The following is a 26952-nucleotide window of genomic DNA, read 5'->3' on the forward strand; positions in this document are numbered from 1 at the left end:
ATTAAAGTGTTTTATGAGAAGGAAAAGCTCTTACTATTTGCTAACTGTTTCAGTTTAATAGGTCTTGCTAAGGCGCTGGGAGAAGTGAAGTGTCTCCTCTTTCACTCCCTCTGCATTTTTGTTTCCCACATTCGCGCTAAAGCTCTATAGCTGCTCAAGTTTAAATTAATAATTAATAACTAATTTCATACCTATTCATACTTTATACCCTCTGCGCCTTACTATACCTCGCAACCACAATTCTGATGGCTTTATGTACAAAGAGACTGTACTTTTTCTGTTATGTCACCCTTCTGTTCTGTGCAACCAAAACCTGCAATCTCAACATGAAGCAGCAGCTGTACCAGAGGCAGCTATTTTTTTTTTCTGTTTTAAATTACCCATTGATGATAAGCCCGGGCTTTTCACAACATCCAGAGAATGGTCGGGGGGGAAAAAGACTTTGAAAAAGGAAACTCCACCTCTGAGAGCTTAGAAGTCTGAGAATAGATGCTCTTTATTGCAACTCCCCCTTTCCCCCAGTCTGTTCTCCTCCACCACCCCCATAGCTTTGACTACAAGCTTTCCCAGGCTTATTTGTTCAAGAGACTGGCAGCAGCACTGGGCCTGGGAACTCTGCGCATTGCTGATAGGATAATCTTGTTTCTGCAGATGGGCCCGAAAGTACTAATTCTATGATGCTTCTCTCGTGTTCAATTCAGTTTTCAGTTCATCTTCTTTTCTGTCTTATCCAGGCACACAGAGCGCTTTATTTGTGCTTCACACTCACTGGGACCAGAGACTGCACCAGAGACAGCAGCAATGCACCCTATTTGTCTATTTTACTTGTCATGGCATGATAATCCATTGCTGACTGAGAATGTAGCTAGTGTCATAACATAGACATGAAATGATAGTTTTACTGTTTGTCTTTGCATCAGCATAAATCAGCATTCATCATTAGCGAGAAAATAAAAGAAACAGGGATCCCACAAATATTTTTGGAAATGAGAAACACATGCAAGAAAACACGCTGCTCTCCCCCCATTACCACTCGAAGCAATTAGCTTTATTGGAGGAGACACATCCGTAACATTAAAATGGATAATTCAATTGTAAGGACAAATGTGTGTAATCTGTGCGATGGCGTGATGGTGAGAGTAAACAGCAGGAGAGCATGAATAACAGGAGAAGGGATGGATCACTAGGTTTTCTTAAGGTCAGCATTTGTCATTTCTAGAAATGGAAACTGAACGTAATCCTCCCCAGAGAGCATTGGGTTACTAATTGACTCCAGGAAGAAGTCCTCAGTCTGACCAGTCATCATCAGTGTTAATGACACTACTAGTGCTGCAGTGCAGAGGTGCGTTGATTTAAGGATACAGGAGACATAGGCTGTGTTTGTCTGTTACAAAGTTAAAATGGTTTAATACGGTGATCCTTTATTATGCGGTTCATGGACAAATGTGAGAAGTAAGAGGAAAATTGTGTTTAAAATGTCTGATGCTTTCAATATAGTGGTAAAGGGTTTCTGAGAAAAAAGCCATGCAACTCGAAGGTGGGGGGCATTCTAATGACAAAAATAGCTAATGCAACATTAGAAAGTATATAATATTTGGTCTTAGGTAGGTAAAAGAACATGAGGGATAAATGGAAGATAATTATTGCAAGCACAACGAAGCTCACACCTCTGGGCTCCTTTTCTCTTTGCTATTGTGTTGCCAGCCTCCTCCTGTCTTGAATGAATGCCTTTTATATGGCTTTTTTTGTGTTGTTTGCCTTGGACCATTAAAAACACACAGCCACATACTTTCTGACTTCAAGATAATCCAAAACAATATTTTTTGTTAATTAATGCATGTCTTTTGATTATTAACAATGTAGCATTTTTGCCCCAGTTCCTCCTGTGTTTCTGAATTCAACATTAACTGATTTTTTTTTAACTGAACTTTTGCATACCCATATTTTAGACTGGTCAATACAAACAAACAAATAAATAAACAAACAAACCCTTTATTAATCCGGAACTAAATGTAGAAAATATATAGAATATAAGCCTTGATAATAATTATGACATCTGTCATATCTGTCATGTCATCTGTTCAGATAGCACATTTCCAGCTAAATAAAGAAATTAAGACATTTTTAATGTCACCCAAGTATTGGCCCACACTGTCTCTACTGTGTACGTGGAGAAGATTGCGCCCTGATGGAGTCCTGCCACCTAGAAGGTACAGCACCTTGTTCCTGTATTTACCACACAGGTTGCCCTGTCAGTACTGGATCTATTTTGCTGCCCACTGTCAAGTTTGGAGGTTCATCACTATGACAGTGAGGATATTTGTAACAGTAAAATAGACATCTGTTGTTTACCAGAAAACAGCGCTCCAAGAGAATTTGCCTGTATCACCAAAAAAATTAAAGAAAAACTTTCTAGTGAAAGATTGCCACCTATTTGATGTTTAAATTCTCCTTCTGAACACATCGCACCCCTAAGAACAACTGTGTTGGAGTTGACTAAAATGACAACCAGTCATGATGTATTTCTCAACTGAATCAAAATGAATAAAAAAAGGGAATATGGATTCCCTACTAATGTGATATGGCTGCTGACAAACGACCATTTTTTTTTTGTGGTCGTATTTTTCTCCTTTGATATTACGTGTGCCATTTTGCTGGCAGAGGTCTAAGCTTTAAATCAAGAACATAGATAAAAGCACAGTCGATGTTTTTTAGCCTTCCTTTGCCAATTCAGAAGGTGGGATCTCCTGATGATATTCTGATAGATAGTGCTTGTTTAGCTGATGACAATATAACCTCTGACCTGCACTAGATCAACTGCACTGTGACATTGTTTTACAAGGTGCTGGAAAGGCAACGATTTGTTTCCTGTACATTGTTGTTTAAAGCACTTTCAATTCTAAAATAATTGTTTGCCCCTCTGTCCTGTTTGAATCAGTGTAAACATGGCCAGACTGTACAATGACAATAATGTCTTGTTGATGTTTAATAAACTGATCTAGTCCCATCCTCTCATTGAGGGAGATTATTTAACTGCGGATGATTGAAAAAATGCAAGCAAATCTTGCATTAATTTCACATAATTTGATTTCATTTAAACATGGGTTTATGGTTAAAATATGAATTAATTTAAGATATATTTAGAAACTATAATTTCCTTGGGAATTATATAGGGGTATTCATAGCAGGTTGGTAAGAGGGGAATAAAATGATTCATGATGAGCAAGATGCTCAGCTACTGCCCTCTACTGTGCAAGAATGGGAAGAGGAACAGAAACAGCCGACTGTGACCTGCTAAAACAAGCCATCAGGTCAGCGTCACCTTGTCTTTGCCAGAGTTACAGGTGACACACAGGCGGGTGCCCTGGACTGATCTCAGACAAATGTTTACTTAATTATGTTTACCAAGGATGCACTTACAATTTATATGCAAATAAAAAAATCATCATTGCACTTCATGTAGCTAAATGGCATGATACCTTTCAGAATATTTGTGCTTGACCAGAAAACATATTTGGCAAATATTTAGGTCAGTGCTCTATCTGTGATAAGGTCACCACAGGTTTGTATAGAAGGTACATGCTCAAGTTCAAGCTTTATTGTGCCTTACATGTGAAGTGTGAATAACTGCAAGTTTAGCTGAGCCTTAACTGTGTACAAGGTGCACGCATTCTCAGCAGGAACTTGGAAGTGTCCCCACCCATCTTCTGTCTTTTAAGCACTTTCTACAGAACATCTGCCATGATCAGGCCAAAGAAATTGGACAGAATACAATGGACATGGCATACTTGTAAACATTGGGTTCTGAGAACATTTGTGTAGCTTTATCTTAATAATTATCCTAATTTTCTCTCAGTTGCAGCTTCCCAGTTAGACAAAGGGGAAAAGAGAGCAAACATGAGCGTGTGCTTTCTTTAAGACACATGAAATTTGACATCCACATCTTTTCACCCTCATATCCTTAATTCCTTGGCAACTGACGATGCGTTTTTACTCTGTCATGGCAATGTAATAGGATACCGTGAATCAACAGTTTTAAAAAACCATTACCTCAACTTAAATAAGTTAGCTACTGCAAAGGTACTAACATCATTTCAGATGTTACGTATTGTATTACCAAACCATTCGATTTAATGCAGGTTAAAGAGTCTTGGTGTATGACATTCATGGATGTAAATGGACTAGTAATTAGTAAATTTGTGTCTATTCAGCTAAAAAAAAAAGTAGACACCTGCAACTATATAAAAAACACTCACCTAATTGAATTCGCTTACATGATGTCTTGGAATGCAATTATGGGCATTATTAATATAATAATAATAATTAGTAATATAACAAGAAAGAAAACAATAAGATTACTATTTGAATAATAATAACAACACAGCGGTAATAATGACGTTGATGGGTTTTTTTTTTTAATTAAGGTCTTCTAGAGACTTCCATACACTGGAATTATGTGCTCTTAATTTATGCTGCTTGCACCCCACCTATTTCAGCACGCAGGGTTCCGAACAAAGGCATTTGGGGGTGAGCTGTCCTCCAGTTTCGGTTAATGGGGATCACTTATTAGACAAACGCAATTAAGCGTGCCTACTTGCCTTAAGGCTAAAATGCCCCGTGATGCGTTTTGAGCTCTGAACCATGGTAAGATACATTTACGGGGCTGCGTACAGTAAGCGTGCGTCGCCGGGCTCCGTTAGCATGCTAGCCTGCCGTCTCGCGGAAGTCCGCTAGCCTGCGTTAGCGTTAGCATTAGCCAGCCGCGGGAAGACAAGGCGCCGCACGGAGAGGCGCGCCGCCTCGTCACCTGCGGACGGAATACTCGGATTTCCGTTCCCTTCCGTCCGTCGTCTTTGTTGCTCTTCGCGAAGACTGTTTGTGGACGCGGAGTGTTTGCTACTTTGTGACGACAGTCTGTCCGGGCACTAAGTCGAACTGTTCGTCAGGTAACGCTGACAGGCTGCATGTGGCTGTCAGCTCACCGGGCTAATTTATTACTCCCAGTTCATCACAATAACCCCACCGACGTAGTTAATCACGTCCGATACGACGAGCACTGGACTCCAAACGTTTATAACAGGCGTAGTGTGGTTTGTGCCTTCATTGTCATTCACACAGCTAATTAGCCAGCTAGCCAGATTTTTAGCTTTTTGTTCTAAAACCCCGAAGCCACGTCGTGCTCGCCGTGACATCGGCGTGTATCGCACTACAGGCTGTTTATTTTGTGGAAACAAACTTTAACTCAGATGCGAAATAGAAATTACAGAGTTGCTCTTGTCGGCTGTCTTGATCTGTCCGTTTCCTCCCAGCTGTCATTGTTTCCCAACACACACACACACACACACACACTGCTTCTGAACGCTGTTTGGCATCATTGACATCTCTGTTCTGTCACTGCAGAGCCCCCTCAAGGTCTGAAGGGGGGGACGCTGCCCGTGACTGCATCATTCCTCATTCTGAATAATGTGTTTGTTACAGACTCAGTGCCGGGAATAGCCTTCTATCTGCCATCTGCCGAGATGTCAAGTAAGGACTTGCGTACAGTGCGTTGGGTCCATTTAGGTAGAAACTGCAGAGCCAGTAGAGCCAATGCTAATCATTCCCGTAATATAAAACACACTAGATCAATTAATGCATCAGTTTAGCAAGACTGCTTAGACAGACTTTTGCAGTCCCTCTTGACCCTCCTTCATAATTTATAGTTAATGGCAAACCTATTTTAGCATCAACCACAATGTAGTTTTTTTATGTCCAAATTTAACCATTAAGGTATCATATTTTAATACATTGTTTGCAAAGACCTTTCAGAACAAATGTGAGAGCATTTTTTTTTCTCTAAAGAGCGGCCTTTAATCATTAATGGTCATTAATGTCTCCCCGTTTTTTCCCTCATGACAGAAAGGCCATCCTTTGCCCCTCCCCCCACCCCAGCCCCTACTACAGTAAGTATCACAGACAGACACACAAGATTGATCTGAGATTAGAGAGGGAGTCCCTTTGACTTCATTAACATTCACTATGAATCACAGCGCGTCTTTTAGTGTGTTTCCAAAACCCCAAGCTGTATTTTTATGTTATAATGACCTAATGATTGTTAAGTTTTTCCAGAAGAATAATTTTCGTTGTATATGTGGTGTCACCCAGCTTATCTTTCCATTTATTGTTGTATTGTTATGGCATAATTACGATGACAAATGTGTAACCTGCTAATGCGATCAGCAGCATGTGGCATTATTCACTGAATCTCATCATCTGGGAACAATAGTTTCTGTGTAGGAGATGTCAAGAATGCCAATGCACTAGATGTTTTTTCTCTTTAAAATCAGGAGACATGTTCCTTTAGCATGATCACAGACCATTCTTTATTTTGCTTCTTTGGCTTGTGTCCTTTCATGAGTTTATTTTTAATTAGTTTGTGTTTGCTTTCTTGTCTTTTCACATTATATCATTTCTCATCCGTGTATCTTGTTTCATCAGCAAATGCCTAACACTCCTGGGTTTGTGGGCTACAACCCATACAGCCATCTGGCCTACAACAACTACAGGCTGGGAGGAAACACAGGCAGCAACAGTCGGGTAACGGTAGGACCACCGGTGAACATTTAGGTTCCGTCGAGTTAAAAGTACCTAAGTGTCTTCACAAACTTTCAGGCAGTCATTAAAGCATTTCTGATGGCTGAACGTGTCGCATTGTAAATAATAGACTGCTTGGATAAAAGGAAAATCAAGTCTTGGACTAACATTTTTTTTCCCCAATAAAGATATACTTTTGTATAGGTGTCATTTTGATATAATACTTAAAAAAAAAAAAACTAACCCTCAATTTATGATGAGCATTAGCGAACGCCCATCAATCTTAGCTTTGTGGACTCAGGGTTGTTTCCAACATTTTCCTTTCCATTAAACATATATTTATTAATAGACAGACAAACAATTCCAAACTATAAAGTTGCGTTCTATTAAATTGTTTTATTTTTGTAGAACTCTTCAGGAATTGCTATACCAAAACCTCCCAAGCCCCCAGATAAGCCTTTGATGCCCTACATGCGATATAGTAGGAAGGTAAGAATCTTAGACTGCTTGGCTGCTTCATCGTGTAAAGTGTTGTTGTATCATCCAGTGGAAAGTCCCTCAGTGTTGTCACACAAGAACAACATATTAGGATGGAAGAATAGGGTAGGGGAAGGAAGGCATGCATTATGAGCATTCATAAACAAGCTTTGTCCCCATTGTCAGCTTACTCTAGCACCTTTCTAGTTGGTCGGTTCTTATATTAGACCTCATCTGGGAGCTAAGGTAAGCCATTTAGCATCCAGAGACTGAATAGATATATAATGGGGCTATAAATAGATATATAATGGGGCTTAAATGATGTATTACAAATGGCTTGTATATATATTTTCACCTCAAATTCCTACATAAAAAAACAATAAAAAATAATGCAATATTTTTCTGGGGATAGGAGTTAGACTTTAAGGGAAGGTTAAAAAAACGGCACTAGTATGGCCTCCTCTTTATTGGTTTATGAATAAGAAAAGAGTAAATAACCCCCACCGACTCAACCCAACCCCACCCCACGGCCATGTCTGGTTCTCATCACCAGGTTTGGGACCAAGTAAAAGCCTCCAATCCTGATCTGAAGCTATGGGAAATTGGGAAGATAATCGGTGGCATGTGGAGGGACCTCACTGATGAGGAGAAACAGGAATACTTGAATGAGTACGAAGCAGAGAAGGTTGGTTTTTACGAGGTGTTGATGGGGTGGCTTTGGGTGACCGGCGGAAGTGGCCTGAATAGATGTTGTGTCATGAAACTCTGCATGTAATTCTTTTGTTCCATTATTTGTAATGTCTGCTTTATTACCTGGCTGAATATTGGTTTCCCAGTCACCAGTTTTCAACTGTTTCATTCAGATTGAGTACAATGAAAGCATGAAGGCCTACCACAACTCGCCAGCCTACCTGGCCTATGTCAACGCAAAAAACCGTGCTGAGGCAGCCCTAGAAGAGGAGAGCCGACAGCGCCAGTCCCGTCTGGACAAGGGAGAGCCATACCTAACTATTCAGCCAGCTGAAGACCCCGACGGTATGTGTTCTTTGTGACGTCATTTTTCTCTTATATGGAAGTAGTTCGGGGAAGTTCAAATCTTGACCTGTTGACAAGGAATTTACAAGCACAAGTACAAAGTCAGATTCACACATTCCACTCACACAACGGCCTTAACAGCGTCAGATTTTAACAGTGTGGTTTTGACGGCTGCGGATGTGCAAACGGTTCATAGGTCATGAGTGCACAAACACAGTGTGTATCTGCGTTTCAGTATGTGTTTTCATAATTAATGACTAATGAGTTTTATAATTGTTGTGTAGATATATATGCATATTCCAAAATAAATGGCTAAAGGCAGTAGGCAGAGTGGCCATGTATGAAATTTTAAAGCAGGGGCTAAAGAAGTACATATGTACCAAGCCAATGTAGAAGGGTGACAACAAACAAAATACATTGTGGGCAATGGTATACGGAACAAAGAACAGACAAAGGGAGGGTGAAATTGGGAAGCAAATATATAAACAGGGGAACACAATTAGGACTAAGGCCAACAAAGACCGCGAGCACTTAGTGTATCAGAGACATCTGAGATTGTCAATATAGGATTATTACAGTTTAATACAGAGAGATTAAACTATCCATGTAATGATAACCTGCTGTCATCTTCTTCCCTTGCTCCATCAGGTAGGTTCCTGGTTTTGGCCCAGTCTCTCCAGTATTCTGAATGAAAATACTTGCATACCCCTAATTATTACTTTTGATGGCAGCTGTAATGTAATGTGTTTTATTAGCTCCCCAAGAATAATAGAAATTAGAGTTCTGCCTTTTTCAGTGAATAAACCTAATGTTTTTGGTCAGATGCAATAGTCGGATATTCAGAATCAGCTCCTCAGCCGGTTGATTACTGTACACCTATTCACCTTACAGGCATTATTTTAGGGTTTTATACATAATGGTTTTACATTTGTAGAAACATACCTACAGGCAACACTAGGCAAATTATTGAAATGCACTTTTAAACACAGATTATTCTATCTAAGGATCTGAAAGGAAGGCATTGTTGATAATCTTCAAATGACTGACAACAACTTTTAATCAGGTAAGTAGTGAACATGGCTGAACTTTTCCTATATCCCCTTAACCTCACTAAGTCCCAAACTCCTATTCCATGTCTTGTAGGTATGTATGAGTGCCATGAAGTTAATATAGTAATAAATCTAGTTACTAAAGGGGAGCTGTCTGTGGTGCTACTTCCTGAGATGTTGAGGTGGGACAAGGCCTTTACTAATACAACCCAATGTAAATTGTATCATTGGGTTATCACTTAAAGTTTGAGACAGGCAAAATGCAACTGCATATATCACACTTTAATCATCCCAAATGGGGTCAGACTTTCACAGGACTACGCTAACATGTTAAGTCACTTGAGACGTACTCACCACATTCTAGATTAGAAAAGAGACGATCCACTGACAGACACATGCCCAGTGCCCCCAAGCATCTTTCTTGTTAAAGGTTTACCAAGATCTATCATCAGACGGTGACTTCATAGAAATGCAAGGACTTCCCTGGTATGAAAGGTGCGTGGTTTGCTTTTCGCCCATGTATTCCATAAAACAATTTATGACCTTTTAAATACAACTGCAATAAAAAACTCAAATGTTCACTTGTGTAGAAAACAATCACACTTACTGTATACACAAAGTGGTTATTTTACCTAATTTCATAACTCCTATTGTGTTATATTCTTTTTTTATCAGAATTGTTTCACCTCACATACACTAATATATTCTAATTGGAAACTAATTGGAACATAAGCTTGTTTCACTGCTGCAGTTGCATTTTGCCTTTCTGGAACTCAGTGAAGCAGATATGGCAGCTCATCCCATTATAAAATGACAACATTTTAAACTCAATTATCCATTAATTGAGCTACATTTTTGGTTTACAGGTTATGTAGGATCTAACTTGGTTTACATTGTTTGCATTTCATATTTGTGACTTTTCGTAGACATTTGTGATCATGACTTAATCCGAAATGGGGCTAATGAGTTCCAAAGTGATTTTCCAGGTTAATATTATGTTACTATTATTTCAGAACTGACACAACATGAAGTATGACATTTAAACTGCATAACAAAACAATAGTTTGGTAGACCATTCTTAGATAGATAACAGCTCCCATTGTTGCTCTGTTCGCAGACTATGATGATGGATTTTCCATGAAGCACACAGCTGCCGCACGCTTCCAGCGCAACCACAGACTGATCAGTGAAATCCTGAGTGACAGTGTCGTCCCTGATGTGCGCTCTGTTGTCACCACCGCTCGCATGCAAGTTCTCAAGCGCCAGGTTCAGTCCCTGATGGTGCACCAGGTAGGCAGCCATTGTCGTAGAGACAAGCAATTCCACAGAGAAGTGTTTCCTAAAGTGTTGCGGTATCTGACCCACAGAGAAAACTAGAAGCTGAACTGTTGCAGATCGAGGACCGGCACCAGCTCAAAAAAAGGAAATTTCTTGAAGCCACAGAATCCTTCACAAACGAGCTGAAACGGGTATATTTTAATTCCTTGTAGTTTATGGCTTTGGTTCCAGGTATACTCTTCAGAAACCTGTTTGTACTAATGAATCATTACAAAGCAAAGCATTTAAAAAAATTGGTACATCAAAAGTTATCAAACACCAAAATTAATACTCTAAAGGAACATCCATTCATCTCATTCATTTTGTGTACCTGCTCATTTCCTGAGCAGGTGGCAGGGGGTCTGGAGTCTTACCTATGAATACAAAATGTGCAGACAGAAATTACCTGTAGACATTCTTCTAGACCATTGAAATATAGTTTTTTTAAATATGGAACTTCAATCACATTTACTGCATCCTTGTTAAGCCTAGCGGTGCAATTCAAACCTAACCTAATCAGAACCCCTATTTCACCCATTACTCATTAGTCAGCTGACCACAACATGGTGGGTGGATACAGTTTTGGGGTTTCACTAGATCACCTTTTTTCTCATGCTATGTGTGGTTTTGTGTTGCCAGCTGTGTTGCATGAAGGTGGAGGTGGATATGGACAAAGTATCAGCGGAGATGGCTGCAGTTGAGGAGTCCCGCAAGCGTGTAGCAGAGAAGGAGGTCGGAGAGGAGGCGGGACAAGGTCCAGCCACACCCATTGCTGAGGGAAAGCAGCAAGGCCCCTCCCATATTTGCAGCAAACACCTTTCACATAGCCACAGCCATGGAAGAAAGAAAGAGGACGAAGATGACCCAGAGGCCACGGATACAAGTAATGCTCCCAGAGAGTTAGAAAAGTTTCAAGGTGAACAATATGCATCATAGTTGATCAAAATAGCTGTAGAATAATTCTACGCATAAACCAAAAAATGCTAAATGGCTTCAGTAGTGTTAAAGCAACATAAAGCTAAGAGAGCAATGGCTGAGTAAAAAGGTATGACAGAGTTCTCAAAAATATATTAGAAAAATTCTAACATAGGTTGCTGATGTCCCACTCAAACCGAATAATGTCCTGTGATTCACTGCTGGACTGCTTATGGCGACTGTACAGCTCACTCACTGCACATCAAGAGATCATTATACCTCTTTCCATTTTTGTTGATTTCAGTGCTCGACTGTTTGTGGTCAGTGTACACCTTTTTTGTTTGTATGGCAGCAATTCCTTCTTCACCATAATGAGCTGCTGATTATATTGACTTTACCAACCTGTTTAATCCTGTTGAAGCCTTCCTAATGAAATGAAAGAAAATGAAGTAATTGTCATTTTGATACAGGCGATGATGATGCAGACACAAAATGTGTCCTGTGCATTTAACCCATCACCTTGGTGTGCAGTGGGCAGCCATGACAGGTGCCAGGGGAGCAGTGTGTGGGGACCTTGCTCACTGGCACCTCGGTGGCACCGTGACTATTTAGGATTTGAACCCCTCTTGAACCCACATGAAAGCACATGAAGCATGAAACAAGACAAACTACACTTGTGACAGCATTAAGATAAATGATAAATTATAAATTGGAAGTAAAATGTCCAGTAAATGATATTAATAATATCAATGGACTTGAGGAAATCAACCAACCATTCACACATACCCAGCCTGACACTGTGCACCTTCTCGTCAGTAGGGTTGTATAAAGGAAGGTAGACGGTTTGCCTGAATGCTTCATAAACTTCTACCACTGCAGTGTTAAATGGAGCAGTTCCTCTTTTTTTTCTTGTGTTTTTGTCTTTGTCTTCTTTTGTATTTGAATTTTCATATCTTTCTGTGTTTGAATTTGACTCATGGTGCATCTGCTACTTCGTTCTTCTTTTTGGCGTCAGTATTTGTTGATATCACATATGCATGATTTGTGATTAAACTATTATGTCTGATGCTACTGGTCATGGATATTGCTAAAATGCACAAATGTTTCTTTGCTTTGAAAACAGAGAAGCTGAAGGGATCTGAGCATCCTCAGGCCCAGCCTGTAAATGAGGAGGGGCCGTCGGAGGATAAGGATAGCGTGGCCGATGCTGCCATGGAAGAATGCACCAGTGACAGCAACACTGGCTCAGAGACAACATGTGCTCCCACTGAGGATGCCATGCACGCAGATTCTCACCTATGAGGGCCCTGCTGAAGGGCTCTCTGTACACCGCCCCCCCCCGCCCCAAAAGGAAAGGACTATGCTGTCCCCTTTACATATCCAGGAGAACAGAAGATTCACAACTGAGCTGATGCTGAAGGGTGGCCGAGAATACATTCACTTGTTACTTGATTTACTCATCATTTTGTTTATATCTGTATGTCAGCATTGAGCCACCATCTCAGATAGTACTGTGTTGTGAAAGCATTAAATATAAAAAAAAATGTATATTGCTTTTAGTGCAAGTAACTGTTTTTTTTTGGTCATGGGTTTCTTTTTTATGTGCAATACAACATATAATAACCTTGCCATCAAATAAGCAGTCGAAGAGCCCATTCTCGTCATTTGTTCCATAGAATGCTTTCATGCATGTGGCAGTGCTTTTGCTGTTTTAAATCAAGACTGCAGTATTCTCCACACTCTGTGTGCAGAACGCACAAAAGATAACAGTTGCTCGATTGTGGCTTACGTTTATGTAGACGCTGTGGAACGAATTTCACAAAACTATGACTGATTTCAGGCAGGATCATGCAATTGCATAGCAATTATAAGAACTATATCATTAATTTTTCATAGGAGTACGGTAGTTGTCTTGAGTGTACCGCAGTGAAAGCACAGCTGGCCTTGGGAAACATGAGAGTGCCACTACAGTACAGTAATTCTCAGCGTAAGCATCTACCACAAATATTTAATTATTGAAGGGAATTAAATAATGTCAGTGTCATCTGTGCTGGTTGTTAGTTAGCAGAGGTGTCCATGCTGTGTTGTGCTTTATTGATGTACTGATAATTACGAGCTCTCAGTGTTGTGGAAAGGTGTTCTGCTGTGCATTCAGAAATCTGTGTTTTATGTGTCGCAAGATCCATCCTGTGTTGGGCTGAGCAACACCTCATGCATCTTCAAAGCAACTTGCAGTTTTAAAAATAAAAATTCACCTTTTGATATGTATGTATAATGGCAACAAATGTTTGTATCCCCTAAATAAAACACACCATGTTTTGGTAGTTTTTGTGCTCTTATGCTTACAGATATGTCCTTTTTTTGACATAACACAGAGCAAGTCCATAATAGATTTAATGCACATTTTGAAAGAGATTTTTTTTTTTTTTTTCAGGGTTTTGTGACTGTCATTTCAATGAACCCTGTAACAGGCAATGCTGCATAAAAAGAACAGGGAGCTGAAATAGTTTGAGGTTGGTTTTGAAGCTGGTTTCCTGTTTTCAACAGTCCTTCGCGCTCAGAGGTGTGTTGCTACTCAACAGCTGAAACACAACCTTTATCTACATATTTACCCCCAAGGATTTTGGCAATTTGAAAGTGGCCCTTTGGTGGCAAGAAGGCTTTAGGCCAGATGCCAAGTTGAGCATGGGCATCTTTAACACCATTTTTTTTTCTTTGTGCAGCCTTTGCCTTGCACTCACTCTGCACACCTGAAAGTTCTGCACTGACACTGTGTGTTTCCTAGCACTTGTGAAAACTGAAAGCCACAACCGCAAACATCAGTACACCTGAGAAGCAAACCTCTCTGGGGACACTACGGATGTGGTGTGAGCCAGAGATTTAAAAACAGGACCCTGCCTTTTTCCAGTCTGGCTTTGTTCACATACTTTTTCCACTATCCTTTTAAAAATTAATTTTCCAACTTTCAAGGATAAGAACATTAAAACCCCAAATTTGTACTGTAGATGTAAAAATTATGCAACAATGCTGTACATTTGAAGAGTAATTAATAAAGATGTTCAGCATTATTTTTGCAGAATTTGTAACATTTTTTATGTTCAAGCACATAACTGGACTCTATTAAACTCTATTATTTATTTATCCAAAAAAGAGAATAGGAGGGTAGGGACTTATTCATTAGTATAAGGTAAAATATGTCTTCAGGATATGCATAATTAAGTTTAACAAGAAAGAACCACTTGTTAGTTATCTGCATCTTGATGAAGGGAACACTACTTTCTCTTTCTTGCGTGCCTGTACATCACATGCGCAAACATCATTAAAAACGTTGATTTGTTTTCCCCTGACCATATACAAGTGAACATGCTAGTTGAAAGACTGTAAGTCTTCACAAGGTTTTCACACACTGTTGCTGGTATTTTGGTTAGTTCTTCCATGCAGATCTCCTCTAGAGCAGTGATGTTTTGGGGCTGTTGCTGGGTAACACGGACTTTCAACTCCCTACAAAGATTTTCTATGGGGTTGAGATCTGGAGACTGGCTAGGCCACTCCAGAACCTTGAAATGCTTCTTACAAAGCCACTCCTTCATTGCCCAGGCAGTGTTTGGGATCAGTCATGTTTCATCTTCAATTCCCTTGCTAATGGAAGGAGGTTTTCACTCAAAATCTCTCGATACATGGCCCCATTCATTCTTTCCTTTACACGGATCAGTCGACCGGATGTTTCCACCCCCATACTTCAGAGTAGGTATGGTGTTCTTTGGATGCAACTCAACATTCTTTCTCCTCCAAACATGACAAGTAGAGTTTTTACCAAAAAGTTCTATTTTGGTTTCATCGGACCGTATGACATTCTCCCAATCCTCTTCTGGTCATCCAGATGCTCTCTAGCAAATTTCAGACGGGCCCGGACACGTACTGGCTTAAGCAGGGGAACACGTCTGGCACTGCAGAATTTGAATCCGTGGTGGCGTAGTGTGTTGCTGATTGTTACTTTGGTCCCAGCTCTCTGGGATTTTTGATCACCGTTCTTGTAATCATTTTGATCTCACGGGGTGAGATCTTGCGTGGAACCCCAGATCGAGGGAGCTCAACAGTGGTCTTGTATGTCTTCCATTTTCTAATAATTGCTCCCACAGTAGATTTCTTCACACCAAGCTGCTTACCTATTGCAGATTCAGTCTCCCCAGCCTTGTGCAGGTCTACAAGTTTGTTTCTAGTGTCCTTACACAGCTCTTTGGTCTTGGCCATAGTGGAGATTGGCGTGTGACTGTTTGAGGTTGTGGACAGGTGTCTTTTATACTGATAATGAGTTCAAACAGGTGCCTTTAATACAGGTAATGAGTGCAGGACAGAGGAGCTTTTTACAGAATAACTTATAGGTCTGTGAGAGTCAGAAGTCTTGCTTGTTTGTTAGTGACCAAATACTAATTTCCCACCATAATTTGCAAATAAATTCATTAAAAATTAGAGATTTAAAAAGTGAGATTTTTTTTCTCATTTTGCCTCTCATAGTTGAGGTATACCTATGATGAAAATTAGAGGCCTCTCTCATATTTTTAAGTGGTAGAACTTGCACAATTGGTGGCTGACTAAAAACTTTTTTGCCCCACTGTGTGTGTGTGTGTATGTATGTATGTATATTAAACACATGTTCCCTATATGTCAGTATGTAACTTTGTTTAAATGTTACATTTAGAACCTAGTATATCTACTATTTTACAGGAAAGTATTTACAGCACATCACTTTTTACACATTTTGTTATGTTACAGCCTTATGCCAAAATAGATTTACCTTAGAATTCAACACACAACAACGCATAATGACAACGTGAAAAAGGTTTACAATCTTTTCCTGCATTGTGTTTCTGAAACAGAGAGGTGATAGATAAGGTTACAAGAAGATGTGGCTCCCCAGAAGAACTCAACACAACTGTCCTATGGCTGTTGAGAAGGATGCACCTAGCTTGTGTTTTATTGAATGCCTCCTTTGCATCATGGTGTTTGCTTGGGAATGAGCATAATGTGGGTACATTATGGTACGTTACAGAGATGCGGTCTTGAAGGCAAATCTGTTGGCAATGTGGAGAATGTGGCATGTGCTCAGCCACTGAGGAGATTGTAAGGGTGAGCCAGAGCAGGATGGTGTGTGGATGGATGATGGTGTGTGGTCATAAGGATGAGGAATGTCAGCATTGCGGCTGCAGGTGGTGAGCTATTGGCCATCGTTTGTAGACCCATGTACCTCTTCCAATTAGTTCAGGTTCCGCTGCTGGCCTGCAAAAATCAGCCAGAGTTAATCCACTACTTCCCTATTTGTCACAGTGTAAAGTATCCTAAGCATGGATTTTTTGGATTTTTACAAAGTGCACCCTTAAATTATTGAGCAATTGGCATATTTCGTAAGAGTGACATTTCTTCATCTCCCAGGAATTACACTCCAGTTAGTACCAAATTGATAGGATTAGACTAGTTAACTAACCAACTGACCTTGACTCAGACACACTTTCTATGCCATTTTTGAAAGTTGCTGGTGTCAAAACTTTTCAACATTTTCCAATGGCCAGGTAACTAACTAACAACACTTTCACACTTTGTATCTAGTCTTGGTGACAGAGTTCAATTCAGACGCTGTAGAGCACAACAAATTAATGAGAGAATGTTAAAAAAAAAGATGAGGGCATCTTTTTGAATTACTACAGAACAGCATTATGCAAAAGAGCTCATTTAGTCAAGTATATGAAGTGAAACAACTGTTATGACTTTTATGTCTGAACAGTTGTTCACTTATTGGTGTCTCAGAGCATCTGACATTCATACAGAGAAAACTCAGTAATTTCGACTCTCATGTTGAGGGCAAACACGCCTGTAGTGTGTTTTTGCTCAAAAGCATCAAATGACTGGTGGTTAAAATATCACATTTCTTCTACAGCTGGGGGAGGGAAGTGGGCAGGCAAGTGTTTTCTCACACATGAACTCACACGTGAGTCTCCAGATTGCCATTTCAAAGACATATCCTGTGTAAAAGAGCACTCTCTGCCCAAATCAAGGACATCTGAAGAGTGAAGAAGGAGAAAATATGACTTTTCTTGCAGGTGTGTAACAATGAAATATCTTATCTTGCTACTTACAATCAGATATAGACTGTCCTACTAACAGTCACTTTATGATACAGTAAGTTACTTAATGGTATTTTTTTTTATTCAAAATGTAACATTAAACAAAATAAAGCACAAAATTGAACCAGATTGGAATGGAATGATCGTGTGTGTCTCTGAAGTCCCTTCAGCTTGTCTGGGTTGGAAGCTGCAACGCGGGGGTCGGCTTGTCATTCATTTTTTTTACATTTACAGCATTTATAATATGCCCTTATCCAGAGCGACTTACAATCAGTAGTTACAGGGACAGTCACCCCTGGAGCAACGTAGGGTTAAGTGTCTTGCTCAGGGACACAATGGTAGTAAGTGGGGTTGGAACCTTCTGGTTCACAGGCGAGTGTGTTACCCACTAGGCTACTACCACCATTCAAGTATGATGAGATGGAGAAATTATAGATCTTTATAGTGAAAAGATACCCAAGAAACTCTATAATAATAATTTTCACAACCAAATTTAACTCTTAAAATCATATGTAAGAAAAGTCAGTTATATAAAGATCATGGTAAAAATCTTTTTTGAACATGTCCCAGTGTTGGTGTGCCACCCTGTGGTGTGAATTTTACTATTAACTCAGGATGCTCGGTGCAACTTTTTTGAGGCCCCGGTATTGAAAACATTTTTTAAATGTTGATTACTGACATCATTAAACATTTAATGATTATTTTAATCATGAGTATGATAATCAAAACCATTAATCATAATCATGAAGTCTATCCTTCCTTTAATTTCATCTCATCCCTGTCCTACTCATTTATTTTTTGATATGTCATCTTACGATTAAAAAAACTATTTTACAATAGATATTATGTAAAGGTTTAGTAAAAGGTTAATATAAGGAAAAGAAGACTATGATTTCTCATGCACACAATCCCCCATTTGTCCACTATGTGGCTCTATTTGCATTTGTTATTTTGTTGTGTAATGTGTTCCCTGAGACTGTTCAGAAATTATGCTTTACTTTATACTTTTAAAGAGACTGTTTTGTCCTGTTCCCTTTAGGCAAAATCCTTGGATCAGCTCTGATACTCTGGCACCTATCAGTAAGGAAAAGCATTCATTTCCGGTGGTCCTCAGAACTATACGAATTTTTGGGCAGCGTAGCAGCCATTGTTAATCCTGTAAATACCAATACACCCTTTCTGCGATAAACTGACCATGTGCTGTCTTGGTCATAGGGTTGCCTGGCGCTGGAGAACACATCACAACTGGCCAGGCACACAGAAACAACAGTTGATGACACTTCATATGATTACAATGATACTGTGGAGCTGTGTGAGAAGAATTCCAGTCGTAGTTTTCGTGACTGGTTCTTCCCCATCATCTTCTCGCTCATATGCCTGGTTGCCATAGTCGGCAACTTCCTTGTTATACTTACCTACTTGTACTTCATGCGGCTCAAAACCATGACCGATATGTACCTGCTCAACCTGGGCATAGCCGACCTGCTGTTCGCGCTGTCTCTGCCATTTTGGGCAGCCAGTCTCATGTCTAAATGGCAACTTGGGATCTTCCTGTGCAAGGTCATGTACACAGTCTACAAAGTGACCTTCTTCAGTGGAATGTTCCTCCTCACTTTCATTAGCATAGACCGCTACTTTGCCATCACCAAGGCTGTCTCAGCTCATCGCTGCCGGTCTCGTGCCATCTACATGAGCAAGGTGTCCTCTGGGGTCATTTGGCTTGTGACTCTTTTCCTGTCAATTCCAGAGATGGTCTACGCCAGAGTCAACAGCAATGGAATCTGCATTTTGTACACCCAGGAATCCATGAGGCTGCGTGTGGGCATGCAGTTGGCCCAGATGTTCTTTGGATTTGTCATTCCTGCTGTGGTCATGGTGTTTTGTTATGTGGGCATCGTGAAGACTCTTGTCCTGTCAAAGAGTTTTCAGAAGAATAAGGCGATCAAGGTCATCTTTGCTGTTGTGGCTGTCTTTCTCTTCTGCCAGCTTCCATACAACATTGTCCTTTTGATGTCCACCTTGTACGAGGCCCAGGGTGGGAGCGAAGACTGTAAATATGACAATGCACTGTTTTTTGCCATGGATATTAGCAAGGTTATAGCCTTCCTTCGTTGTTGCCTCAACCCTTTCCTCTATGCATTCATTGGCGTGAAGTTCCGCCACGACCTGCTAAAGCTGATGAAAGACCTCGGCTGTATGAGTCGTGAGCGCTTTTTCCAGTACACCTCCTGCTCCAGGAGAAGGTCCTCTGGAGCTATGGAAACGGAGACAACCACATCGTTCTCCCCTTAAGACATTGCTTTGGAGCATTTTCAAAACACCTAGAAGGATGCTAGACTATAAAAGCAGCCAAAGTAAAAGATCTGTTCACGATGCCACAAACGTGGAAACAAGTTGTGAAATTGTGCTAATAATATATCACAGTTATACATCTTACTTGTGAATACAGAAGATTATGCTACATATTTGGGTTCGTTTATTTTCCAAAATTGTGTCTAAGAATTTATATGCAAAAATATTTGTATTTACATGTGTATTGAACTTAATGCTATTTTGTGAACTTGTAAATAAAATTGTTACTGCGCACTACCAACCCCGTCTGACACCTGTTCCAGATCATCCTCACCAAAGTCAATTCATGGCCCCTCGATATTTGTTTCACCTAGTAAGATCTGTGAGATAAAAGGATGTCCTGTTTCTCAATTCATTGCCTTTCTTGACCCCGTTCTGGCTCTGCTGCAAAGTGCTTAACTTTTGTGCTGAAGATGATTGGAGTTTGGCTTGTGGAAGGTTGAAGTCACAGAGGAGAGTTAGGGGGGTGTCTAAGGAGGAAATGCTGAGCAGAGGGTCCAATTCATCAATAAAGGTCCCAAGTGACCCTGGAGGGCGATATATGACAATGAGAAGGATGTTCACAGGAGAAGAAACGGAGACTGCATGGAATTCAAATGAAGAGATGTTAAGATGAGGGAGAAGGACCAGTTTCGTGATACTAAAAGGCCAGTACCCCCTCCTCTCCCAGTTTTCCTAGGAGTGTGGGAGAACGTGTAGGCAGAGGAGAGGGCAGCAGGTGTAGCTGTATTCTGAGGGGATATCCAGGTCTCTGTTAGCGCCAGGAAGTCTAGGGAGTGGAGAGTAGTGAGGCCAGAGATGAAGTCAGCTTTTTTAACAGCCGATTGACAGTTCTAGAGCCCACCTACCACTCTTGTTTGAGAAGTAGGTGACAGAAATGCTGTAGGTGATGTCAGACGCGGAGGAGTCTCCAAAAATACATTGACTGGTACTTCGACACTTTAGTTATGAAGAAGAGCCAGAATACATCTTCCACGGCGTCATCCAAAAGAAGTCTCCCCCGGATCAACATCCCCGACGGGTAAAGACTTTGCCGACATTCTGGATTCAGTGATTGTCCAGCTTTGACGCGAGGTTGTCCTTGGTCGAGATCAACCGGGAATTCACATCAATTACACCGGGAATTCAAATCACTGAGGGAATCATTCGAATTCAGTCAGCAACAGGTGGAAACACTGGCTGCAGAAAACGCCTCACTACGGGACTCGGTCAAGTCTCTTCCAAACAGAAAATGTGCTTCATCTAAATTAAGAAAATAAAAAAATGAAAGAGACTGTCATCGATCTCCAGGCCCGCATTTTGAGAGATAACCTGGTATTTTCAGGTATCCCCGAATCTGATGAAGAGGACACAGCGGCTACGGTTAAAAACTATATCAAGACTCACCTGAAGCTACCGGAGGACACTGTGAAAAACATCCACTTCGGAAGAGTCCATCGGCTGGGAGCCAAGAGGCCTGGAGCCCAGAGGCTGCGTCCTATCGTGGCCAAGTTCGGACACTTAAGCAGACTTAAGCGTAAACGATCAGTTCCCCAAAGAGATCCTGGACCGACACAAAGTTCTGTTCCCGATTAGACGCAGATTCATCCTGAAGGGCATCCAGAAGCTGTCATCGCCGTGGACCCGCTCTACGTGGACGGGCAGCTCTACCGCGACATCAACACCACTCCCTGGTTATATGATAAGAATCCGTTATGTTTTCTTTCCCCTCCTCCTCTTCCACTATTATCTGTCTAGCTTATTCATGTCAATTCGCTTATTTAATACGTCATAACAAATTATACCGTCAATCTTCTCAGCGTTTAAGTGTTGATAACAATGTTTTCGTTTCTGTCAAGTTTTCACTGGCATCCTTCCTCGCTTGTCCTTCTGTAATTTTCACTCCTCTTACTGCACCGATCACCTGCTTTCCTACTCAGTCAACACCCCGTATCTTTACACACCTGCACGGCACAACCATGTACATGTACACTCTGCGTCAACACATCCACTCCGACCGCACAGCGCACACAGACATATAGGACATACACAAACAGACGCATGTACACGCTCACACATATTTTATTAATTTGATCATCACACCCAGCGTGCAACATTAGCTACACACACTCATCTATGCGCACACTAATGTTTGTCACATGGAATGTGCATGGAGCTGGCTCCAGAGAGAAGAGGTTAAAAATATCTAGCCAGCTTAAAAAAATACAGGCAGACGTTGTTTTATTACAAGAGACTCATAGACCTGCTACAGCTGCAGATTCCTCATGTGTTCTCAGCCTGCTATAACTCTAGGCAAAGAGGGGTAGCAATCTTAATACATATAAAACATTAATTTCACAATACTCAACACAGTTATAGACCCAGGAGGTAGATTTCTAATCATTAAATGATCTAGTCTTAACAAAAAGCTATGTATTGTCAGTATATATGGTCCAAATGCTGATGACTCCTCATTTTTCCACATTTTTTTCATTGTACTCTCTGAACACCTAGATTGCGCACTTGTTCTTGGGGGGGCGACCTCAACTTTGGTCTAAATAAAGAAATGGACAGGCTCAGGTCAGCTTGCATGCATGGCGTTCTCTTCACCCCAACCGTAGGGAATATACTTTCTTCTCACATGTCCGTCACTCTTACTCTCGTCTGGATTATTTCTTGGTCAGCAGTGAAATTTCAGACACAGAAATACATCCTATAGCTGTCAGCGATCATGCTCCTGTATCTTTAACTCTAATAAATAAGAAGGCCATTCCACCATGTAAAAACTGGAGATGTAACACATCATTGTTTAAAGATGAAGATTTTAGTAATTGTTTCAAATAAGAGTGGGCTTTATATTTAGACTATAATGACTTCCCTGGAACATCAGCATCAGTTCTCTGGGAAGCAGGCAAAACTATGATGAGAGGTAGAATCATTACATTCTCATCACATAAAAAGAAAAGAGAAAACAAACGTAGTCAGGAACTGGAAGAAACAATTAAATCCTTAGAAGAAACCTATGTAACCTGCCAGGAACAGGAGATATCGAATAAAATACGTAAAGCAAAACTAGAATTAAATGAAATTATTAATAAAAAATGGCAAATGGCAAATCTTTACAAATCTTTACAAATCTAACAGGTCAATTCTAGCTAATGAGTTAAAAATAAAGAAAGAAAAAACAACAATATGTGCAGTTAAAGACTTATCTGGGGTAACAGTATATCAGAATCATATTTATTGGCCAAGTAAGTGCTAGCACATACAAGGAATTTGTCTCTCAAGTACAGTGTAGAAAAAAAACAACAACAACAAAAGACAACAACAATGTGCAAGGATGTGTGTACGTGTTATTATACAAGAATTTGTTTGTACTGTTTATAAATAGCTATATCTACTGAGTATAAATAAATCTATGTAAGAATGTACATATGAATAAATAGGCAAAAAACTAAATCATATAAACAGAGTGTATATAAAGTGCAGTGTGCAATGTTGAAGGTCATTTGCAGTGTGACAGTTTCAGCTGTTTAGGAGGGAGATGGCGAGGGGGAAGAAGCTGTTCCTGTGTCAGCAGGTCAAAAAGTCTGTGTCCAGGGTGTGAGGGATCTGAGATGATTGTCCCTGCCCTTTTCCTGGATCTTGAGAGGTATAGGTCCATACAGTCCGCTGCAGTCTGATCCTGTCTCTTTTAGTGGCTACTCCATACCAGGCGGTGATGAAGGAGCACAGGACAGACTCAATGACCGCAGTGTTGAACTGGATCAGCAGCTCCTGTAGAAGACTGTACTTCCCCAGTTGCCTCAGGAACTACATCCTCTGTATATGACCCTGAAAGAATTAACAACACTTTCAGGGACTCTTTATAAAATCTTTATATTCACCACAGATAAACCCATCTAATCAGTTTCTTAGTAATATAACTCTTCCAAAATTATCAGACAATCAAGCGATGGCTCTGGATTCTCTGCTGACACCAGATGAACTCCAGGAATGTCCAAAAGTATGTCCAATAAGGCCCCAGGTCCTTATGGATTTCCAACAGAATTCTATAAAGAATTCCAGACAATTCTGTCCCCAACTTTCTACAGAATGTTGCAGGAAACCAAGGAAAATGACAGTCTACCACCAAATATGAATTCTGCCGACATTAGTCTCTTGCTAAAACCAGGCAAAGACCCTATATTGCCTACCAGCTATCGTCCAATATCCCTTATTAACGTTGACCTTAAAATAATCTGCAAAGTTCTCTCAAAAAGAATAGAGAATATAACCCCTCTCATAATTCATCCTGACAAAACTTCATAAAAGGGAGGCACTCATCAACAAATACACTTGATGCAGAGAAAGCTTTCGATAGAGTTAATTGGAAATTTTTATATGCAGCCCTACACAAATTCGGTTTTGGAAACTCCAGCTTCAGTCTCAAGAGTGGCATAAAGTGCAAGAATGTAGAACATTGTCACGCCGGCGTGTTGATGGGGGAGGGAAGCGCAGAAGCAGGACATGCTGGGAAGGGGTTTTATTAATGAACAATAAATAAATACAAATAAACAATGGCACGGTGGCCGCAAAAAACAGTGAAACAACGGGGAGAACAAACACAAAATACACACATTCACACAAGTGCACTAAAGTCCACTAAAATGCCGTCCCTCCCGAAGGGGAAGAAATCTCCGGCTTTTGTGCGCTGTCAGGATTTGGAACAGGTGATGAGCCCAGCTGTAGTCAATCCTGACAAACATAAAGTGTTACTTTTCCTACAGCATTCAGAAACCACTCTCTTTGAGGTAATTACATTAATAAACTCTTTCTCAAGAGTCTCAGATTATTCAATAAACTGGTTAAAATCTACAGTTCTTCCAGTTAACTGCTCCTTCCAGAACTCCTGGCAGATTTAATTCAATTAAACCACATCCCACTTTTAAAGAAGGTAGAAGCGGATCTAGCTAGATGGAAGTCTCTACCCATTTCACTGATGGGAAGAGTCGCTTCAATAAAAACGATGGTTTTGCCAAGAATGAATTATTTATTCGCAATGATCCTGAGCAAACCATCACCCTGACTGGTTTAGATCTTTGGAAAGATAAACCCCCGCATATTAGCTTAAAAAACGCTGCAAAGGACCAAGGACAAAGGAGGACTAGATCTACCTAACTTTCACCACTATTTCTTAGCCAACAGTCTTCATTAATCCCATGCAAACATACTCCCATCTGGAACAACCCTGACATACTACTAAACAATAATATGATAAACTTCCCAGACTGGAGTTGTAAAGTTATTAAATACTTGGAACATATGTTCAAAGAAATAGACTTTATTCCCTTTGACATATTAGTTAAACTATATGGCATTAACAAGAACAGATGTTTAGAATATCAACAAGTTAAATCTATAGTAAAAAAATTTAAGTCTAATCAAATTACAAATGCCACCAAGTGTGGCAGAATTCCTTAATATCAAAAACCCCAAATTACTGTCCTAAATATACAGGCCCACAATTTATGGTCTCAGATATGTTTAAAACCCTTTAAACTGATAAGAAATCCCAGTTTACAAGTAATACAATACAAAATCCTGCATAGAGCGCACTACACAGGTCATGGGATGTTCAGGATGGGTCTTACATCTTGGTCCAGGTGATACACCTGACAATTACATCCACGCTCTTTTGTTCTGTCTTCCTGTTCAGAGGTTCTGGCACAGGATTTGTGAAGACTTATCAAAGTGTCTTAAATGTTCCATTCCAGACTCCCCTTCAGTATGCTTGTTAGGCGACCAAGAGGGTGTCACAACAGAGAAGAACACATCCCACATGGCTTTCACCGCCTTATGCATTGCTAAGAAGACAGTCCTCATGAACTGGAAAAATAAAAATGATCACAATATCAATCAATATAGAAATTTTTGGACCATATTAGTCTTGACACAGCTTCTGCCACCACATTAGATCAATCTCTCTGGGCTCCTTTGATCGGCTCCATCACCTAGCGGGAGTGGGGGGTCACGGTTGTGTTCGGTTTTGGTCTCTACTGTTGACGTGGGGAGACATGTGTCTCGTGTGAAAACCAACTATGTATTTAATTTGGTAGCACTTCTGTCCAATATGTGTTTGTAATTTGCGTAATTTGCATGTAGTAGGACTTTAAATAGTTGTAATTATCAGAAATGCTTAAATGTCTGAAGTGAAGTGAAGTGATTGTCACTTGTGATGCACACTGTGCACACAGTGAAATTTGTCCTCTGCATTTAAACCATCACCCTGAGTGAGCTGTGCGCAGCCATGACAGGTGCCCGGGGAGCAGTGTGTGGGGACGCTGCCTTGCTCAGTGGCAACCTTCTGATTGCAGGGCCGCTTCCTTAACCGCTAGGCCACCACTGCCTCACCACTGTTGGTAACAGAGCCTCTGCAGCATGCGTATGTTTTCCTAAGCCTGTAAGAGATAGCTACTGGAATAGGTTTCAGAGACATTGTTGTTGTGAGGTAAAAGGATAAATGGAAAAGGAGGATTTGTCACAACTACGGACTTACGGGGGAAGGAAGCGCAGAGGTCTGACATACTGGGAAGGGGTTTTTATTATACAATAAACACAAATAAAGACTGGCGCGGTGGCCAAAAACGATTTAACTTAAATGAAAAACTAAAACTAACCCGTAGGCGTGTGGCGATTGCCAGAACTCAAATCACAAACACTGTTACCAACTGAAGTCAAGTTCATGTCTGAGTTCACGAAAATGCCGGAGACCTAGAAGGGGCGGAAACTTCCAGCATTTATGGGGCGTCAGGATTGGAGTCAGGTGTGGAGCCCAGCTGCAGGCAATCCTGACAGAGCCCCCCCCTCCAAGGGCTACGTCCTCGGAGCCCCAACAGTACCATCAGTGGAGGCGGCGAGGCGGACGGCGGCAACCACAGGGCTCCTGCCCTGCTGTATCCTCCCCTTGGAGGACCCGGTCCCTCGGCCTGGCTCCCCGGCGTGGTCAGGCGTGGCGGCCCCGGACCCTCGGCCTGGCTCCCCGGCGTGGTCCCGCGTGGCGGCCCCGGACTCTCGTACCTGCACACAATAATCAGGGCCGATCCATCTGGGTACGTGTGGGCCCTGTCTCCACACGTCCCCTCTGACACGTCTTG

The 26952-nt window shown here is 40.8% G+C and overlaps 2 protein-coding genes across 7 annotated transcripts; both read left to right on the forward strand.

Annotated features, from left to right (window-relative positions):
• Positions 1–4428: 4428 nt before the first annotated feature.
• LOC114786796 (SWI/SNF-related matrix-associated actin-dependent regulator of chromatin subfamily E member 1-like) lies at positions 4429–13690 on the forward strand. Of its 6 annotated transcripts, none has more exons than XM_028974255.1 (11): positions 4429–4527; positions 5479–5526; positions 5899–5942; positions 6478–6582; positions 6982–7062; positions 7604–7735; positions 7914–8085; positions 10252–10424; positions 10502–10603; positions 11091–11367; positions 12490–13690. In XM_028974255.1, exons 1-11 carry the CDS (start codon positions 4470–4472, stop codon positions 12666–12668), a joined length of 1371 nt encoding a protein of 456 aa, XP_028830088.1. In that variant the 5' UTR covers positions 4429–4469; the 3' UTR covers positions 12669–13690. The 6 variants fall into 6 exon arrangements, with proteins under 6 accessions (XP_028830088.1, XP_028830091.1, XP_028830089.1 ...); XM_028974258.1 differs by having other exon boundaries at positions 11091–11334; XM_028974256.1 differs by having other exon boundaries at positions 6478–6576.
• A 3658-nt stretch (positions 13691–17348) lies between these two features.
• On the forward strand, positions 17349–20120 carry ccr7 (chemokine (C-C motif) receptor 7). Its single transcript, XM_028974006.1, has 3 exons — positions 17349–17461; positions 18525–18565; positions 18701–20120. The coding sequence occupies exons 1-3, from the start codon at positions 17446–17448 to the stop codon at positions 19775–19777; spliced, it is 1134 nt and encodes a 377-aa protein (XP_028829839.1). The 5' UTR covers positions 17349–17445; the 3' UTR covers positions 19778–20120.
• Positions 20121–26952: the final 6832 nt, after the last annotated feature.

Source organism: Denticeps clupeoides, chromosome 3 (assembly GCF_900700375.1).
Source record: "Denticeps clupeoides chromosome 3, fDenClu1.1, whole genome shotgun sequence".
Lineage (NCBI taxonomy): Eukaryota > Metazoa > Chordata > Actinopteri > Clupeiformes > Denticipitidae > Denticeps > Denticeps clupeoides.

Bases quoted from the DNA above. Each gene is read 5' to 3' on its own strand.
- LOC114786796 (XM_028974255.1), top strand. From the start codon at position 4,470: ATGCTGCTTGCACCCCACCTATTTCAGCACGCAGGGTTCCGAACAAAG. The intron at 5,943-6,477 runs GTAAGTATCACA...TTGTTTCATCAG, and splicing joins CCACCCCAGCCCCTACTACA to CAAATGCCTAACACTCCTGG. The intron at 7,736-7,913 runs GTTGGTTTTTAC...TGTTTCATTCAG, and splicing joins ATGAGTACGAAGCAGAGAAG to ATTGAGTACAATGAAAGCAT.
- ccr7 (XM_028974006.1), top strand. The intron at 18,566-18,700 runs GTAAGGAAAAGC...TCTTGGTCATAG, and splicing joins TGATACTCTGGCACCTATCA to GGTTGCCTGGCGCTGGAGAA.